The sequence below is a fragment of the Haliotis rubra genome, unplaced genomic scaffold, assembly GCF_003918875.1.
Source record: "Haliotis rubra isolate DU_JTF1 unplaced genomic scaffold, ASM391887v1 Scf218, whole genome shotgun sequence".
Lineage (NCBI taxonomy): Eukaryota > Metazoa > Mollusca > Gastropoda > Lepetellida > Haliotidae > Haliotis > Haliotis rubra.
Window position 1 is genome coordinate 1,104,214 of NW_025766203.1, and position 14,420 is coordinate 1,118,633.

The following is a 14,420-nucleotide window of genomic DNA, read 5'->3' on the forward strand; positions in this document are numbered from 1 at the left end:
CATGTGTGCGAAACAAGGACGTGAATGAAATTAATGTAGCTGAGCATCGTATTGCAAAACCGCCCCTTTTATACAGCATTGGGTAATAAACGCGCTCAAGGGAAATGGAGTTACAATATGAATGTGTGTACGTATGTGTTTGTATGTGCATGCGTGCGTTATTGATTCATGTAGAATTTCATGATTTTACTATAATCAATTTCCTACCGCTCCCCAATTCACATACCGATTGAATCATTTATACATTAATCCAACACTCAGACGTATTGACTCCGAGCCGACCAGTCTCCGTTTTACCCCCTTACGTCGAACGCCGACCAGTCTCCGTTTTATCCCCTTACGTCGAGCGCCAGGCAGGGTAACAACAAATATCTTTTTGAAACATAAATTTGGTTACTTAAAATCCCAAGCAGGAAAGGCGTCCGTTTGAAATAGTCGACCTGCACATACTAAACGGGTCCTGTCTCAACTATAACATAGATAGATACATTCACATCAATAGGAAACCTTCCCTTCCATCACCACCGCGCCGCGAATCCTTCGCGAATGTTTCGCGTCTAGGCGACGGTCGCAGAAAATATTGAATACATTACTGTGGAGTACACTACTTACTTAAATGTGAGGTTTTTCTTTTCCCACTTCGTCGGCGCCAACAAGTATCTCTTCCTCCGTCGACGTACAGCATCGGAGAGGTTCTCGTCGCTGTTCCCGCATCGGGGTTTCTGCATCAACTCGATGGTCCTCTGGTCCACGATGCCTGTCTCCGGTATCCGTCCGACTCTCTGGAAGTTCTTGATGGCCCTTGTCATGTCTTTCTGGGACATGAGGTTCCCTGTCTCCTGGCTTGGACCTGACAGGTACTTGAACTTTGCGAGGTATTCCTGGAAAATAACAAGTCAATTTGAACTCTCACTGACTGACTGACTGAGTTTGGATTTACGCCGCTTTTAGCAATATTCCAGCAACATCACGGCGGGGGACACCAGAAATGGGCTTCACACATTGTACCCATGTGGGGAATCGAACCCGGGTCTTCGGCGTGACGAGCCAACGCTTTAACCACTAGGCTACCCCCACCGCCCTTTGAACTCTCAAACGCAAAGACAATGCATATACTATTGAATGTATTTCAAGATATATACATACTAAATAACTTCGTGATCAGTTAGGTCATGTCAATCGTTTACTCTTGCCTCTCTGCCGCAAATAGTCTACATTGATAGTGAAAGAGGTAAAAAGTAATAAACATTTTATCCGTTTCATCAACGTTTGATAAGCGCCTTATTTCGGTTGTACATGTATGTCATATTGTAGGTGAACTGTCCATGATGGTTTTGAAAAGACCTTTGCCCTGCCAGTTGAACTGCATTGACCAGTTAACCTGTATTCATGGAACTCGTCGTATATAATTCATTGGCTTGACCGGCAACTATTTGATAGTCTATACTTTTTAGTCGAATAATTTCTGTTTCTCCACCAGTCTGCAGCACAAATAATTCTTTTCAAGATTTGTATGGGATAATGTATCCCGAGAGTTAATTAGTTAATATAAACTGATTTAGCAAAAAGACGCGTTTCTTTTGTAGTTGGGTATATGAGAACAAGCCCAACGTGTTAGTGACAAGAGGCTGCACATTGTCAGGAAGTGTAGCTATCCGTCTCTGCATCCTACAGGGATGCATGTACTAGACAGCTATGTCGAAAACAGGAAACACTCAACATTGTAAACAGCGAAGGCCATTGCATGGTTGTTCCCGATAATTCTACATCACCACAACACCGTGGTATTAAAGATAATCCCTCCACTGAATCTCGTAGTGCAACTGATATAATATTCAGCACAACTGTCATTTAGTTACATTTAAATGTGCATGTATCAAATTCATCGACAGAAAACATGCTATTATTTAACGTTTGTAGCAATCTGTACGGACAGTCAGAACATTTCAAAGCATCGAATAAGTTCAATACATACGATCCAAGCATGGTGTTACTGTTTTCGTGCACTTGAAGACGTAATGGAATTACATAAAACTACATCGCCAGACATCGCATTAACGATCCTAACGATCCTCCCGTAATCTCTCTCGGGCCCAAAGAAGCTGGTTCGTAAGTGGAATCTCGTCCAGTCACGTAAAGCAATTCAACTCTTTAGAAAACCACAATTTATCCAATACGTTTAGAACATTGGTGTGAATTGGACGATCGATCTTGTGAATGAGTCTTAAGTTAAAGACAGATCTAATAACACTGCTTCAATTCAGAAAGTCAATTAGGCAACGAAGTGGTCGTGGAGGAAGAAGGGGTTTTGTCTACAGACCCAAAGACATTAATAGCTGTGAACAGATAAAGTACGATCTTAGAGATGTGTAATTCATGACTAAAAATACGTGGTGGCTTCCTTGGATGTTAAAATAATTCTCTGGACTTGCTTGAAATCATATGTAATCTTGCCGTCTTGGGGGCGAATAGCACTTGCGACCAATACTAGTGATTATCGGTGTATATGAGCAGTTTCGACGCTAACGATCATTTAACGATGATTTTCATATCAGTTTCCACAATTTACATACATGTTAAAGCTGTAGGCTTTGAGATGCCACAGCGATCAGTATAAAGGCATAACTGACACTTTTGTATGTAGCAATATACACGATCCTGAAATAACTTCCAAGACTACGTATGTATGTATTTATGTGCGTGTGGGCGTGCGTGTGTATGTATTAATGTTTACTGTAGAATTTAAAACTAACCAGAATTATTGAAACACGTTGTTAACTAGCCAGTTACCAAGTCAACTGGGTGAGTGAGTTTGGTTTTACGCCGCTTTTAGCAATATTCCAGCAATATCAAGGGGTGGGGGGAGGGGGTGGGGTGGGGGTGGGGGAGAGGAGCTTCACACTCATGTGGGGAATCGAACCCGGGTCTCCGGCGTGACGAGCGAACGCTTTCATCACTAGGCAACCCCACCGCCCCTATTCAACTTTTGTTAATGGACGAGGTATATACTGATGTCTCGTCAGGATCTGTACAACCTTCTACAGATTACCCTGGGTGTGACGGGTGCATGAATAGAAATACAGCCTAAGGCCTTCTGTAGGACGAATATTCGCTGTCTCGTTATCGGAGAACAGCGCTGTAATACTTTTCGAGACGACGCTTATCTGTCAGTGTCGGTATGCTTCAAAGTTAATTGTTGCCATTGGGGGATATACCTTTTTCCCACTTGACCTATCGCCTTGAACAGTGAACAACATACACGACAAATAGCACGTGTTTATTGAGGTACATATATCAATACATGAGTTATTGCAATGTCAGTGTTATTTTAGATAGCTGGCTGCATTAAGAAGTTTATGTTTTAAATCTCAGCTGTAGGTTGAGAAATACGTTGCAGTATTTAACGATGGTCCGTTCAATCGTGAGACAAACATTATTGCAAATACACATAATACGATGGAGATTTCATTTATTGTCAACCTTTGCTCCCTTCGCTCGCATATGGAAAGACTGGTCATGTTCTCTTTGTTGCGCAACCCTAACTGCGCTACTATTTGCCTGTGTGTTGCCTCACAGCTCCGAACGGCTGACCCAGTTTTTCAAACAGCTGTCGCAACAAGGCAGTAAGAGTGGTCTTCCCTTGGAAAACAGCATGACAGGCTAATTTCACGCCTAACCGCAAACTTCCACATTTTAAAAAAAACTATTTAGTTGAAATGAATTATTTTATGTTTTCACGTTTTCATGCCTTAAATACCAACAAAAACAACATTCTAAGTCTTTAGGACCGCTTTCTAAACGATCCTGAATTACGACTCTGAAGCCGAAACAGTTATATTCATCACGGATTCGTTCAGTCAGGATTTCTCATTATTTAAACGAAAGCATTTGATTAAAACAAATTTTATCAACTTTAAAGAGAACGCTGAACGTCCCTAATGACACCGCGATCACACTAACAAGTGTCCCGATCAGAAGCTGGTCAAAACCGCGTCTGATATTAGCGGAATGATTATACTGTACTTGTAAATCAGGGTCAAAGCCAGTTGCCAATTTGCTGCGAGTTTGTCTGCCTAGCTCAGTAAATTACTATCGACTAGCACGGAGAGACTCGGCGGTGATCAAACCAGTGCTTGAGCTGGAGAGGCAGGAGATGAGTTAAAGTCAAGCACTTTAATCTTATTACAGCGCAGGCAGCGTTTACAGGCACTCCGACCCCTTGTGCCGGCTGTCTCTGGCGACGAAGACGAAGGGGTTTGTCCTCCTTTTACACGTCTCGGACAAATTTGACGAAAACAATTTCAACAATTTGGGCAAATTGGCAGCGACTGGATAACACTGACAGAACTTGTTTAGCTGTGACAACACGCTCTGTAGTGAGTGAGTGAGTGAGTGAGTTAGTACGGTTTTACGCCGCTTTTAGCAATATTCAAGCAATATCACGGCGGGGGACACCAGAAACAGGCTTCACACATTGTACCCAAATGGGGAATCGAACCTGGGTCTTCGGTGTGACGAACGGACGCTTTAACCACTAGGCTATTCCACCGCTCCCGTTCTGTAGCGACAGCTGACACTTGGCAGATAGATAACCGACCTTTGGTGGTCACAGTCGCTTAGAAGTGATAAAGAACAGGGATGGTATCGCCAATGTGAACTGGTACTTCAGTGAGTATTGTTTTATGCCGCTTCTAGGACTATTCCAGTGTTGTCACCTCGGCGTTCAATAGAAATGGGCATAAAAAGCGTACAGACTTGGGCACCAAAACGTTCTACCCATGTAGAGAATCGAATCATAAACCGAGGGGCTACCCCTACCAAGCTAGCCTCAGGTTGATTGATGTACTCGTGAGATGCGACGTCGTGTTGCAGTTCCAGCTTTCGTGTGATCATGGCTACAATTATATGGCATAAGCTGTTAGTTTTTCAAAATAGAATTTAAAGCATCTTTATTTTATTAATTAACAGTGAAGAATGGTGTCCATAAATTAGTGGGCATTACTCTATATACACGTTTATACATTGTTAACAGTGGCTTAGATTTCATTATTATAACTGACTGACTGAGTTTAGTTTTACGCCGCTTTTAGCAATATTCCAGCAATATCACGGCGGGGGACACCAGAAATGAGCTTAACACATTGTGCCCATGTGGGGAATCGAACCCGGGTCTTCGGCGTGACGAGCTAACGCTTTAACCACTAGGCTACCCCACCGCCCCTCATTATTATAAAGTGGATGTTGTGGTGGTTGAGTGAGCTTGGGTTAACACCGCTTTGAACATTATCTCAGTTAGCACACGACGTCTCAGTTCAATGTGTGATCATAGCATGATGTTGATCTTTGACTCATGCAAACTCTTGGGCACGGGTGTGGTGCTGACAAACCTACACACGCGATGAACCGGGATTCGAACGTGTCAGATTTACAGAGAACGTCTTCAAGTGGGTTTCCCTCTCCTCCAGCGTAGTCTCTGTAGTAGCAGACGTTGACGCGATAATGGTAGCATAAGGCGTCGAAGTAGTTTCAGTAGCAGTACTATTGAGAGCAGGGAAACAACTAGTAACCCGTACAGGGAGTGAGGCGGGCAATAGGAAATCACAGGCTTAATGTTCGGAGTCTTCAGTGGAATAATGAGGGACAGCGTAGTCTGTCTCACAGTCCATGAACCACGTTATTTCCCCTACCAATAAGTCCTTCCTGCAATGCTAAAGCCCTGAACCAAACCGAACCAAGTTTAGATTTAAATACACAGGTCTAGAATCTGTTATTTCACTGTGGCTCCTTTTCACTTGGAATTGGAGCATTTGTTACCATCAACATTACACGGAGCCTAAGCGTTAGTCTAGAATAATCGGAGACTAAGCGTTAGTCTAGAAACACCATCAACTACAAACGGGTCACTCAAAGAAGGTAAAACTACAAACAGTCATTATTGCAAGACGTGCCTCGTGTTCATGTGTCCTCACGTAACCGCCACCTTATGTTCATTCCTCCCCCGTACAGACGTAACTCAATACAGGAAACAATCCACAACCGTTATCAGAGATGTCAGGGTTAGTATGGCAGGTTTAGACATTCCCAACATGGCTGACAGCACCTCGGTGACGGAGACGTGAGCTGCTTACGGAACACATCAACAGGCTGTCAATGCAGACGCGGGGTGGATAATGATCATGTAATTTATCTGTACGATGATGTTTAATGGTTTCAGAATTACGGACATGCCAATTTAGCATTTTGTAAACAGAAACACCAAACGATGTTTTCATTTGTATAACAGTTACAAATTCGTATGTTATGCGCCGTTTTAGTAATAAATTCGTGGTAACAATCAAATAATGATCTCGGCAAGGTATCGAACACGATTCTTCAACATGAAGCAGGAGAAATCCCATAATAATGGGCTGGAAATTGCTTTGAACATCAGTCATTAGGTAACTAACGTCACTCCACCGGAAGTAAAGACATCACGTGATAGCACTCTCGCATGTCGGAGATGTAGAAGTATGGCTTCCGGTATTGGCCTTGAGGGATGCGGTGTGAGATGAATCCTACTTCTGATGGATGCATTACCTGCAGCTGGAGACAGACATGTGCTCATCCACGCAAGGATACAGATCCAATTATAAGGGAAATAAATAAGACGCCAGTTTTCTGCGAACACTGCCACGACTAGCACTATGCTCCGACAAGCACATGGTGCGACCAGGTGAATGAAATTCTCCAGTCGTGAGTAAGACAGGAGGTTGGAATAGAAGCTGAAACAGCTGTGGCAGGCTTGCACAAGTATCTCATGCAATAATTATTAGTTTAAATATTACTTCTAGATACACATATAATAGTGTCCCTATAGTGACTAAGTGAATGAGTTTTGTTTTACGCCGCTTTAAGCAATATTCTAGCTATATCACGGTGGGGGACCAGCCCAGCCAAGAAATGGGCTTCACACATTGTACCCTTGTAGGGAATCGCACGTGGGTCTGACGAGCAAATGCTTTAACCACTATACTACATTACCGCCCCATTTGCCCCCGTTTATTTAGACTTGTCCATGCTAAATGCACATTTCTGCACATCCACAGACTCTGAGCATAGCCTTGGAGCCAGGTGACATCACCAAGGTGTATAAATATCTCACCCTGCTTGAAAATTGCTTCGAATTATTCACCGCATTGACGGTGTTTGTTTAGCAAATTGGCTTGTGACACAAAGATAATAACCCTGGGGGGGATAACACTATCTCTGCGACTTGTTATGTTCGTTTAGGTGTTTTTCACATTGCATCATGAGGAGTTTTGCCGATTCCCTCACACATATCATAGGCGGATCCAGAAATGTTCAGGGTGGGGGTGGGGTTGGGGGTGGCCATTGTAAAACATTAACTTCAAAGTGGTCTTTCGTCGTTTTCAAAATGGTGTGTGTGCGTGTGAAACACACCCCACCCCCACCTCCCCCCTCTGGATACGCCACTGCATATCACAGCTCAAGTGTGTACACTTTGCCCCTGATTTTATCTGGGTTGTATATCTTTTACTCATGAATGTCGACAATTTCATTCTGGAGTATCTGAACTTCTAATTCCACAGATCGTAAATGGCAAATAGTTTATGATGTTTTTATGAATGGAATGCAGAAAGTCGGTGATGACAAAACTTTATGGATGATCAACTTTGTTCACAATATCGACGTTTCGGTATAGATTCTTATACTGTTTTAAGGCATATGAAAATCAGTGATGACATCGGGTGTTCATAATAAAAGTACGCCATATCATGTACAATCTGCAGCACCATCCTCTCCAGCACGTTTCGTAGAGATGAGGAGGTATCTATTGGTCGCCCAGTAATACTCCTGCCATACAACGGCACCCAGTCTGGACAAGGGAATCCAGCTATCAGTATGGATAACTCAGTGTGCAATGATCCGTGTCAGAGCACGCCGCCATGCTGTCAACCAAGTCACCAAGCATGACCATTCTGACCATTAAAGTGCCACTGAGTACGAATACTATACCCCTTCCAGAAGTGGCAGATCTGCCACACTGGTGATGCAGATTGTGTCCCAGCAGGTTCTTCCTCTGCCATCACTACCCCCCAATGAGGAGCTGTCAGGGGTCATCGTCGACTGCAAGAACTCTCACACGACAAACCCCGTTAAACCATGACTGCATCCCAAACCGCGAAACCGCCCAGGTCGTAGTCTTGGAAACCATTGGTACATTACGAGCTAAAGTGGTCAGTGTTAAACTTTTGATAAGGGAGCTTATCATCGCCAGTATACCGGGTCGTAATTGTTGAATATCAATACAGACGTCACTGCCACACCAACAGAAGAGGCAGTGGTTATTTACATTTAAAGAGTTGTCTCACAGTATTTGAACATTATTTTCCCATCTGCTAAGCCTTTAATCCCATAGCATTGAATGAAGCAGGTCTAATTATCTGAGTGGGGTTCCTTTCTGTCATTACTGGTTTCGATCAAATTATATTTTTTTTCAAAGATTAAGCTAGCACCAAGACAAAACCCAAACGGACAGCAAACATCTGGTGTGGAGACGGAGCAAGAGAATGTATATTTTTTTATCTTTCACCCGGGGCGCGTATGGTCTCACTATATAGTGTGTTTATACTAAGAGTTATCAGAAATATTTCTCCCAAAATAATATGCCCACGATCTCTCTTGGCAGTCTCCGATATTCAAAGAAATATCAGACCACTATCTTTCCGACATGCCTCCATCTTGATAGCCGTATGACCTTGACTGACAAAGGGTTCCAACTTTGACCTCCCATATCGAATGATGTTGCCGGAAGTGCCATAGAAAGCACTAATGACGGAGCGCATTAAACTAATCCACACACCAATCACATAGGTTAAGTTGTGCAGGCTAACATATAGTGTGTTATAAACATATGCCAGCAAATTTAATGTGATACACGTGTGCAGATGACTTACAAGGACCAGGTGAATGGATCGCATTATCGCCTGGGGCAGTTATCTCCCTTTCATCCCCGTTATCAGTGAAATGCAGACCCTAGAACTATCCAAGCTAGGTCAGGAGAGTTGTGAGAAAAGAGGCTTTTCCTAAACTGTTTGTTTTAGTAGTAAGTAATTAGGTATATCTCCAGTTTCTGGTTCGTGTGCGTCAGAGCTCCTGTGGAGATATAGAAAGCTTTGGAGTTCTAAGTAGGGAGTGTGCCACTTGCACAAATACTCACTTACCAAATATTTTGGTAAAGAATTGAGGTTGTAATGGTTATTAAACAGTGATATATTTACGCCAGCCTGCGATCTGTCTTCATCTAAGATAACTCAATCACTATACAAAAGAACCTCGATATACCGGACAGTTTTGTAGAGAGTAAAATCCTTTGGATTAGATGTATTGTTTTGATCTTCAGGAACACTTGCGATAATTCATTGATTGGAAGCAAAAGAGTGACACCTGAAATAATTAGTTTGAACAAAAGAGTTAAAAACAACTAACTAATGCACCACCAGGTAATAACAGGTGACGTAATAATGCCCTTTCCTTGGGTAATCGATCGACTTTTCGGTACGCTGGGGTTACTCTTTATGCATTGCTAGTAGTTTGTTTACATCAAAAATCGTGCACATGCGGTTTTCATTCAAAACCATATGGCCATTCAGAGCCCTTAGTAGGTATACTGTAACTGCTGTGCGTTTGTTGTACTAAACATAACCAAGATTTTACCATGAGCAGCTACAACGCTAACCCTAGACTAACGCTTAGTCTCTGAATATATATAATTGTGATAATAATAAATAAACCCCAGTTTGATGGGAAATTCAGAAATCTAGATGCTTCATTCAGGGCTATATCATTGCAGGGAGGGCTAGGCAGTATAGAAAATAATGTGGTCCAGGGACTGCGAGACACGACGCTACCCCTCATTATTCCACTGAAAACTCCGAGCACAAGGCCTGTGATCTCCTTACTGCCCGCCCCACCCCCTGTCTACCCAGTGCGGGTATTACAGCCACCCCCGACAGGGAGAGAACAAGCATCTGTCGACTCAGACAGTGCCTGTGACTCATGCGTCTTGGCTTTGTTTCACAGTCTAATCAATTGTGCGTTGTGATTCATATCGTGTGTACTTTTTGTCATCGCTTTGACGCGTGTGCCTTCAGTAGAGCATGACGGCTGTGATGAAGTCATCAAAACAGTTAGGATCACTTTGTTATTTTTAAAAGATATTGAGAGCGTTTGCAATCGTATAAATTTCCTTGCTCCACCTACTGTAAGTACCCTTGCTTAATAACGTTTACCGAAAAATATATCACAAATGAAAGCAATTGCATCGGCGTCTATTCAATGAAAATAAGGAATGACGAGTTGAAAGAGAGGCTACTGTACTAGTAAAGGACACAATTCCCCCCCCCCCGTCAGATTGAACCTCCCCTTCCCGTTCCAACATCCTTCCCATTGATGCTCATGCTGTTGATCACTGGATTGTCTGGTCCAGACTCGACTATTTACAGACCGCCGTCATATAGCTGGATTTTTGCTAAGTGCGGCCTTAAACAATAAACCAACATATATCGCAATATCGATTTAAATGAAACTCGATGTAAGTAGTCACCCGACATTCCCAATAAAAAAACAAACACACGTAGCTGTTATTGCCTGTATCGAGTGAATCCTCATCAGCGATATGTACGTGGACGTGCGGACCCCAGCATCCCACGACTGGCTCACCTCATCCCTCACGTACACACGGTGTCTACTGGGCCGTGCACAGGCTGGATGTCGTGGGTTGCAGGATATTGGTCATTTCTGGTCATTGAGATCTTCAAGATAGCAATTTCCTTGGGATGTGGTACTGTCTCAAGTACTGTGTCAAAAACCTAGTCGCTAAACAGACAAAAGCCACTATTTTTTCTGCATTGTTCCGATTAAGCATCTGAAGAAACTTTGCTTCCGAATGCAAAACATCGATTAAAGCTGCGCAGATGTTTATCAACGCTTTTAAAAAACAAACAAGTGAAAGTGTAATTTCGAAAACAAACATCGATCAAAATTCTTAACGTTTTGCGGCGATGAAAAAAACAACTAAAATAGATTCAGCTTTCCTAAAGCTTGCTATCATTAAACATTTGCAATATTGAGATTTAGATTCCAAAAATAGTTCGCATAATGTAATTTGTTCTGAAGTGTTCTCAATAAGGGGCTTATATTGTGAAACAGCGCGAAATACACGCTGAATGGGACGTTTTTGTCTCCAATTGCTTTCTCAAACACGGATGACGAGCGTCTTTTCAGTCCAGGATCAACATCCCCGTGATTAATACCTCGATAGAAACCGTGACAAATACATTTGATTATCGACGACAACCAGCCACGTGCCAAACAATGGACGCGTACAGTCCGTAACGCTTTCAACGATGGCTGACATTGACGGCTGGGTCAAATTTCCGGGTCAGTAATTCCGTTAGTTATCCCCAGCGGTTACCTCCCTTATATTGGTACAGGTAACGGCGTGTAGTAACTCGGTTCTTCAGGCCAACGTTCACATCTGCGCAGAAAATGAATCAGTCATGGAATCCTTTGAAGTTTCCGCCCGAAAAGCTATTTTCCTCACTCTGACATTTAGGCTTCACTCATAGCCGTAGAAACCGAAATGTGGTGTGGGGAGTTGAAGGTGAACTCACACCTGGTAACAGGATCGGGCAGCCGGGGCACGCGACCATTGTTATTACGTTTGCAAACCCTCAATGAATATATCCGGGGGGTTATACTACAGTCCAAACAGGCTGACCGTAGTAACGCGGAATGAAAGATTTATGAATCAGATATTTATAGTTGACGTGACGTTACTTGGAAATTAGTCTGTCTCTCAGACCCTAGTGAAAAATAGAAAAACTTCTTCTTTTAGATACTCTTGCTGAAACCTACTGGGATTGATATCAGTCTTCTTCGCAAATATATATTACTGATACTGACTTGAAAAGATTTAAGTCGTAAATTCCAACGGCTGCATGAAGGGGCTTATGCAATTATGACTTGTAATACTTCCGGACTGACACTTTACAGGATTAACAAATCATTGTCGTAAGCTGCGCTGGCTGAGTGGGTTAGGTGCCTGACTCTAAGGGTGTGGGTTCGAATCCCGAATGGGACTCAACCCAACTAAAGTACTAGAAACTGTACTTTATTGAGAACGTGCAATCCCAAATATAACATTTGGTACATTGTCGTAAGTGTCTTGGAATATCTGAAATCGCCATTAACAGATTCAAGAATTCGGGAATCAGAGGTTTATTTAGAATGTATCCGGTACACTGTAATGAGACATGCAGGATTCACGTAACATTGGTTTTGTACGTAGATTCATCATGTAAAACCATAATAGTGTTCGTATAAAAAACTTTACAAGTATTTTATTTCCTGTATTTACCATTGAGTGAGTTCAGTTTTACGTTCCCTTTTTACAATATTCCAGCAATATCACGGCGGGGACACCAGAAATAGACTTCACACATTGTACCCATGTGGGGAATCGAACCCGGGTCTTCGGCGCGACGAGCGAACACTTTAACCACCGCCCCTCCTTGTGTTAAGAAGTATTCGTGAGCTGAATTCACAAGAAATGGTACAGCGTAAAGAATCAGACCCATTAACAAAGCGAATATGGAACTCGAACCTAGGTCTGTGAGACTCATCTCTGAACGTCGAAATGCGATGGATTGAGCGACTGAGTGCTCGTCTATTAATACTGCACCATATGCACTTTGCGGTGCTGTTATCGAATACTGAATTGCACTTCATAACATTTCTGACATTCATCAGATACGGCCAATACATCACCTCCACAACGAGCGCGGATTATGTTGCACTTTCATCGCTATTACCATTGCCGCCACGGGAACCCCCAAGGTGACATAATCACCGATAATACCTGCATCCTAACACAACAACAGTTACACCCCCTTCCGTGTAGATCTGTTGGCTACAATAACATGTGCTATACAAGTTATACATCCAGTCTTGTGTACTGCATTGTTGGACGGCCGCCAATCATCGGGCAATGACGTTCAGATTGGGCAGAGACTAGGTACTGATGGAGGCTCTGAGGTTACGCTATATCTTACGAGATGTGGAAGATTTCTGGCGAACATTGGGAAACGAGAACCATACCTGGGTTCCGGTTGTCGACGGAAGTTCGCGGATGATCGCCAGAATGGCTCACATGTTAGTTGATTGTAACGTTGCCAAATTTGGAGCGTTTTGAGGTCAAGATTGAGTCATTCGTAAATGTCAACGGTAGTTCATGAGTGAAAGGACAAGTATTGCTATATTGGGCATATGCCATGAAACATTATTGTGACATTTCCCTTCAATATGGAATGTGTGAGCAAAACTTGTTGCAATTACAAAATACCCCGGAACCTCTGCATGCGTTGTATCAAAAGAAGCAAGAACATACGTCTGGCCTCTTACTCTTTGGTTGGAACCACATCAAACTGAGTAGTCTACTGTTCATAAATTATAAATATTCATGTTTGGGATGGTATTTGAATAATTATACTTTTATATGCATCATTATCTACCAATGAGTCGCCTACATATAGTGAACTGAAACTAAAAATTACATATTTCGCAAAAAAAATTCTAAGCTAATACAAATTTGCCAGATTTATGAGGTTGGGTTCGATCTGGGATTCGAATCCACTTTCATGGTGAGGAACCCAGTCTGGACACCTAGGCCTCTTTTCAGAAAAAAAACAAAACAATTTTGAAGCTTCAACTGAAGCAGCCCCACCCACTAGGTTGTTAGGTAAGTGCTCCCTCACATCCAGAGTTCATATTCCTCCAGTACTGCCTACACTTGTGTCTACATATATAACATACACAACATCATGTTGGATCGGTTCTGTCGAATAGGTCAACACTAAGTCACTAGGTCAGCACCAGCGCTCGGTACGCACGCTGCCAAGATGTAAACTTGTCCACTAATGTATGCCAGCTGTAACGAGGCGACGACGTGGTCAGTGACATGGCCAGGGGGTGTTTATGCTTATTTAGTTCCAGGGAGCAGTATCAGGTTTACCCTCAAAGAAACCCTTTCACATGACCGCTAGCATAAATGTATGTGGACATTGAAGTTGAAAAGCAAATGAGCAAGGATACCGCCCTGCCGTAAACCTGCATAAGTGTATATAATCACAATCTGTGTTTGCGCTGTTTGAACTGTCTGTTACGCTACTGTATTGTAATTGAATGCTGTATATATAGAGAAAATTGAGAAAACACAGATAAATATATTGTTCCTGGTCAATCGCTCATGCTCTAACTGACAATTATGGTGACACGTATCATCACCATATATTTTTTCTACAGTAAGCTACGTTTATAACGAACACCCTTGTACGAACTGTTGGATATAGTGAACTCGT

The 14,420-nt window shown here is 42.6% G+C and overlaps 1 protein-coding gene across 3 annotated transcripts in view; it reads right to left on the reverse strand.

Moving 5' to 3' along the window:
• LOC124277099 (matrix metalloproteinase-2-like) overlaps positions 1-14,420 on the reverse strand; it is a 77,023-nt gene that overhangs the window by 27,474 nt on the left and 35,129 nt on the right. For all 3 annotated transcript variants that reach the window (XM_046712755.1, XM_046712753.1, XM_046712754.1), the window contains exon 2: positions 613-881. In XM_046712755.1, the coding sequence (XP_046568711.1) occupies positions 613-824 (212 nt within the window). In that variant the 5' untranslated portion in view covers positions 825-881. The remainder of the gene's footprint in view (positions 1-612; positions 882-14,420) is intronic.